Source organism: Bactrocera neohumeralis, unplaced genomic scaffold, assembly GCF_024586455.1.
Source record: "Bactrocera neohumeralis isolate Rockhampton unplaced genomic scaffold, APGP_CSIRO_Bneo_wtdbg2-racon-allhic-juicebox.fasta_v2 ctg4961, whole genome shotgun sequence".
Lineage (NCBI taxonomy): Eukaryota > Metazoa > Arthropoda > Insecta > Diptera > Tephritidae > Bactrocera > Bactrocera neohumeralis.
In genome coordinates this window covers 7,466-14,083 of record NW_026091934.1, presented here as the reverse complement: position 1 = coordinate 14,083, position 6,618 = coordinate 7,466, and the positions used below count along the sequence as shown (strand labels likewise).

General features: G+C 34.4%; 1 protein-coding gene and 1 long non-coding RNA gene across 2 annotated transcripts; one reads left to right on the top strand and one right to left on the bottom strand.

The window, feature by feature from the left end:
* Nucleotides 1-3,379: 3,379 nt before the first annotated feature.
* Nucleotides 3,380-4,328, bottom strand: LOC126767248 (uncharacterized; the record flags this gene model as incomplete). The annotated part of the gene is made up of 3 exons (XM_050484809.1): nt 4,143-4,328; nt 3,903-4,080; nt 3,380-3,840 (listed from the first exon to the last, which is right to left on the bottom strand). Coding segments are annotated over exons 2-3 (570 nt in total), but the record flags the coding sequence as incomplete, so codon positions are not given.
* Nucleotides 4,329-4,977: 649 nt separating this feature from the next.
* Nucleotides 4,978-5,940, top strand: LOC126767247 (uncharacterized). Its single transcript, XR_007669042.1, has 4 exons — nt 4,978-5,055; nt 5,143-5,228; nt 5,315-5,527; nt 5,628-5,940. It is a non-coding gene; the product is annotated as an uncharacterized LOC126767247 (long non-coding RNA).
* The last annotated feature ends 678 nt before the right edge of the window (nt 5,941-6,618 follow it).

The window sequence follows — 6,618 nt, the reverse complement described above, 5'->3', positions numbered from 1 at the left end:
TTTGTGACGTACTAAATATGCCTCCAATAATTAGGCGGTGCGAAGTTCGCCGGGTCAGCTAGTGTTTAGTATTGGTTAAGACTGGTTTATATCTGAGCGCAGAACCTGAAAATGTTGTATATATGTGATATTATGTTTGTAATTTGAAGTAGTGAATCATAATCAATAAGACACTCAATTTCGAATTTTTTGATGATAAGCTATTTTGCATTTCAGGTGACGATATAAAAAAACGCTTAAGAAACGGTCAAGAAACTTTCCTGCGATAAATTTACTTATGCTAGTACGGAGCTCTCAAGAAATCTAGTACTAATTTTTGATACTTTTTATCACTAAAATGTGAATATGGCAAACCTGGTTTTGCGAAGAAACATCAAATCAACAATTGTTTCTTGAAGGAAATTCGAAGTAAACGTCAAATTCATCCTAAATTAGTTAAAATCATTATTATGAAGTATATTCCATTTTGAAATGTTGTATAAAACCTACCAATCATCAACAACATTTCTTAAATCTCAATGAAAATATTTATGTTACCATACACATACACACATATGTACATATTACGCACACAGCTTATTTTCTTAGTTTATTTTCTCTTGTTCTTCTAATGTAGATCATTCACAATGCGTAACCAGCTGTCAAAGTTACTTGAGAAATAATAGGGGTATTCTCTTGCTCTTGCTAGATTGCAGATTGCAAAAATACTATACCGAAATATACTAGAGCACGAGAGCACCCATTGCAGAATCTAGTGATATATGAACGGCTGATTCGATGAATTTATTGTGAATGACTATTATGCAAAACTTTTGTGAATGTTTATTGTGCATGACTCGTTTAACGAATATTGTGATTGAAAAAATAACAAAACAAAACAAATTGCGAAAGATTAACGAATCTATTTTTTAAAAATGCCACAAACATCTGAGAAACAAAAACTTGTTAATTTTTATAATTGAAGAAGCTGCTTCTAATATATGTAGGTTTATATTTAAAGTTTCAAAAGGTTTGTTTTAAATATAATTAAGTTTATTTGCAATTACTAGAATATCTTGAATTACACTGAAGTATGTCTTACTGGTTTGATAACCATTAACAGACTGATGATATTAAATATGGTTTTATAGGTTTGATGACCGTATAACGACTGTCGTTCTCGTCCAGTTACGCGCTAGCGTCCCTTCGTTATTATCTTCATTTTATATTTTATATTCGTCAGATTTGCAGTGTTGCATATGTTAGTAGTAGGTGTTGAAAAGTTGCGTCCACTTCTAATTTTCTTGCGTCCGTCTGTCATTCCCACATATATTACTACATCTGGATGGTAATTATTTATTTCACTTTTTTAAGCTTTAAAAAATAAAAAATTTGAACTTTTTAGACGACAATAGCTATTGGAAAATTATGGATGAATTGGATGAAAGTCTTACAATTATCTTATCGAACCATCGCGGAAATTTTCAAAATGTGAATAAGTATTTGGAATGGAGGACTAATGTTCTTGACTATTTAGACGAATGACGTTACCAACAAATGCTCCGAGTCTCAAGAGATCAATTTGCGTGGCTATTGTCCTTGATTAAAGATAGTGCACAGTTTAACAACGCTCAATCCATTAGGCAATTTTCAGTAGAAATGCAGTTAGTTATAATTTTATATCGTTTCGGTTCATCGGGATAAAGTGCGGCGATTCGGAAAGTAGCTACACTGTTTGGTGTAGGAGATGGTGAAACGCTTTACAAGATTACAAAGAGAGTACTTTCGTCAATTTTGGAGCTAAAATCTAGATATATCACTTGGCCTGATACCAATGAAAGACAAAATATCGTTAAAACAACGTATAATGAGCTGCCGCATTGCATAGAGTATATTGATGGTACTGAATTGAAACTTGCAGAAGCACCAGTTGTTAACCATTCGGCTTATTTTTCAAAAAGCCGAATCTATTCCATAAATGCACAAGTTGTATGCTATTATCAATTAAGGATTCGGCATGTAGTAGCGGGACACTTTGGTAGTGTACACGATGCTCGCATGTTTCGTACCAATGCTCTCTCCACTCAGGAAGGCTCACTTTTTTCTTCTTCTCGATGGCTAGCAGGAGATTCTGCTTATCCATTGCTGACCACTCTTATCACGCCATTTCGAACAAATTCACAACAAATGGACTATTCAAAGCGTAAAGCATTCAACTTGCGTCAGAGCAGATATCGCGTGAGGATTGAACATTGCTTTGGGATTCTAAAAGAACGCTTTGGCAGCCTCAAAGAATTAAGAACACGTATTCAAGACGAACAAAGTCATATTCTATGTTCTAACTGGATTATTGTTTGCTGTATATTGCATAACATCTTCCGAGCTACTTCTAACGATATTGAATACGTAGACAATGTAGTTGTCGATAACGACGAAGAATCAGATGAATTTCCTTCAGATGAAAATGGCCGCCGAATAACTGAGGCAAAAGCCAAGCGCATATCTTTGTACACAATAATGTTTGGTGATCAATAAAACGTTAATTAGTAATATATGTATGTTATACTACTGGTATTAGGTATACCAACTATATTTTTGATATAACTATTTATATAAGTTCATACTTATTTTACAGTTTGCTGCCAAATTTGCAAATAAAAGCACTAATCACTCTTGTTAAATAAAAATGCGTAAGGATGTAAAGTACACAATATCTTTGACGTTTATTTACAACTTACGAAAAATACAATTGTATATTTGAAATGCGAGCACATATATACGGAACGAGTCAGATGGAACTCGCAAACCGGACCGCTGAGTAATCGTAGGGAGTATTTGTGGCGCCTCGCAGGATCTAAAGTTGAGTTGAATTGCTTGATGGTTTAAGTCCAATGGCAACTAGCAGAAACCGTGTGGAGACGACGTTTTTTATTGAAAATGCGGCGCGAATAGCGATTTGCGAAATGTGTACACGAATCGTGTGTGACGAAGTGTGTCGAACCAATTGTTTAGGACGAATTGTGTAAACGGATGTGTGGGAGACGGATGTTAAGGTGCGAATATGTATATGGCGAATGTGTGTGTTGTTGGGCGAGCTGCAGCTGACGAATTGAATAGCTTTCCCGTTGTCGCTTCCTTTTGTGAGTTGGGTTACGTACGAGAGTGGTGTGTTACATTGGTGTGGTGTTGTAATGTCATCAGCTGTGGTGAATTAAGCTGGCGTATTAGGATGCGCCAGTTTTACCGGATAGAGGGGATGGATGCTTAACTCATTTAAACACTTACAAAGCCTAAAGAAATAACCTAACTGCCATGAATAATCATAAATAAATACAAATGTTATTTAGTATATTTAATTGTTTTTATTTTCATATTTTTTTTCAATTTCAAACATAGCTACTCTTTCTTTCATTTCTAATTCTAACATTTTGAATTTTTCCTCAGTTTCTATTTTTTTCAACTCTATATCTAATTTTTTTGACTCAATGTCTAACTTTTTTTCTTGAATTTTCTTCTCCTCCTCGAATATATACTTTTCGAACTCCAGTTTTTTCGCTTCCATAGCAATTTTTTCTGCTTGGATAGCCGCCAATTGTGCAACGGATGATTTCGGAGGACGAATTGACCGTTGGCATGTTGATACCGGTGTGGAGATCGGTGCGATTGGAGATGCGGCATTTGATGGCGCAGCAGGTACACATTCTTCCAAGAATTCTGCTTCGAATTCTGGTGCAGGACTAACTGGACATAACTGAGGCGAAGGAAGGTTGCTTTCAACCAGTAACGGTTGCGTGGCCGGCAACCGCTTTTCAAATATATCCCTCAGCTGGTCGTAGTATGGACAAATTTTAGCAATTTTTGCTGAAATTAGTAAACAAAATGTTTTATATACAATAAATTTAAAATATCTGTATAATACTAACCTTCGATGGTTCTGCTGTCAGCTTCATCTTGTAGTCCTGCACCAGTTGACGCGAGCCAGTCATTGGCTTTACGGTACTGCGCCTTCAAATGCCGGACCTTCCACCGCATCAGATCCGATGAGACATCCAACTACGAGTTATGTAAAAATCGTTTATAAAACAATTGCGCAGTTGGAGCCTGAAATAATAGAAAACCGAATTAAATAAAAAATTAAAAAAAAACGTATCAACTTAACTCACATTCCGCCTCTTCCATTAAATCTCTATTATAGAGTGCACCTCACTCTCCTTCCACTTTTTGTTTGGCTGCTGCCTTTTCCTCTTCGCTGGTGGCGCAACTTCGCTATTCATATTTGTGGAAAACTGTAAGAATTCTTTAGAAATTAAAAAGAAATTTTAAAATCTATTTAAAACTTATCTTTCTCAACAATTTAACGACGTAATATGCCTTTATGTAAAATGGCAACTACAACAGGGTTGCAATTATATTTTTGCGTGACATTGCACGCAAATATACATAAGTTTTGGTCTGACATATTTTACAGCCCTTGCAAATATTTTTCTGCGTGTGTTTGTTGTTGTGCCGTTGTAAATCTGCAATTCTTGCACCGTGCACTGGGTTTTGCAAGAGCAAGAGAATACCCCTAATGTATTTTTTTTCTTGAGCAATTACTTGAGAGCTGCGTACCAACCTTAACACAAAGTAATCACGCATATGTGACAATGGTTCATATAATTCAGTATAAGCATGCATATTTGAAAATCACGCATATGTGACAATGGTTCATATAATACAATATAAGCATGCATATGTCACTCAGATCCCAGCAAAACTTCGCTAACGTATTCACCAACACATAAGCAAATCTTAAAAAAAAAAAACTAAAAATTTACGTGAATGTGAAAACAGGTCACATGTTGGGAATATATTTCGTATTTTCTCCACAGTTGTGCTACAAGAATGGTTGTGCTATATGCAGATATGCATTGTAGTCGTTTGATGTAAGAAGTAATCAGTATCAGTAGAAGTAATCAGTAGAAGTAATCAGTATATAACAAAGTGGAAAACTGCATTTCTCACATTTGTGTGAAAACTTGTGAAGTGACAGCGACAAAATTCTACAGCCAGACAACCTTCAACAGCAGAACACAGGTATATTATATACATTTCAATAAATAATGAATAAGATAAATTACGGTTAAATGATATAAATTATATAAAATATTTTTTATTTTATAGTAACTCAAGGTATTAAGGAAATCCTAAGAAACCAAAAGGTGCTGATGACAAGGATGGATGACATTGAGAAAACCCTCAAAGAAAATGTATGTATATGTACCAATAAATTTATATACGTATTTCTTTGTTTGATAAATATAAATACATATATATATATATATTTGTACATTAGGTTATTGATAAAGGTCTTCTATTGGCTCAAACACACACGCTGCGCGAATGTAAGGTGGTTTTAGCTAAAGTCCATCACTCCATTGGACGATTGGTAGGAGAAATAGAAAATCCCATGCAAATTGAAATAACGTCAAGACTACCAATCTGCGCACTAGACGCCGCGCTGGATTTCGAAGATAAACTAAATTCCAAAGAGTTTGCTGACGAAACGGTAATTTTTTGCTCTTACTATTTTATTATTAAAAATATATTAAATATACATTTCCACTTTACCATCAAACTACTATACCATCCTACCATGGGTTAAAAAGAGACGAGCATATGACAAAGTGATGGTAAATTTGTATGCAAATAAAAAGGATAGACAACTCACACGTATTCAAAGTATGCGATAGAATCTTCCCATGCCTCTGTACAAACTGATGTAAACTATTCGAATTTTTCACGCATACTATCCATAGTTATACGGCAGGTTTATGGCATTATATAACGTATAGTCTTCTTGCTGGGATAATGCTTTTTTACGTTCTCTGTGTGACTGTATATTTTGTATATTTTTAATATAATACAAAAATATTTATTAGAATAGTATATTATGTAAAATTCAAAGAAAATTATTAAATATGCAAGTCCAAATTGACTATAAATATTACTGCATTCATACAAAATTATACTCATATCATAATTATGTTTACAAGTCAATATTGAAGTGCCGACGGCAAAACGCAAAAGAATATATATTTCCATACATTGCGATTCCCAAGTTGAAAGAAAAATTGAAGCATGAAAGTATCACAATGCTATTGTTGGGAGCATCATAAGCAGCATGTCTACATAAGTACATATGTTTATGTCTCTTCATATTCTTGGGCATGTGAGATAAGAACATACAAAATTTGTTTATGTTCTCTGTGTGAGAGGTGTGTTTTGCACACATTTTTCGCTGCCAAAAATGAAATAAAATATAAACGAAAAGCAAAACGAAATTCTTCGTTGGGAGTGGATTTCTGTCTCTTCCTATTCTCTGCTTCGGCATATATGCCATGTCATCATATGCCATAAATACATATATTTCTGTCTCTTCATATTCTCGGTTAGAATATGTGAGAGAATTGTAAAAAATGTTAAAATTGCGAGGCGAATTCCTTGATCTGAATCTATCAAATGTTCGGAGTCGAACCTGCACTTTCTCTATACTTTTAAGTTCTCTGGTTAAACTACGTTTTTGCCAAAATGTTACAACTAAGCGAAAAAACATCAAGATTGTTGATTGGTGAAAAGAAATGCTGAAAAAATACGATC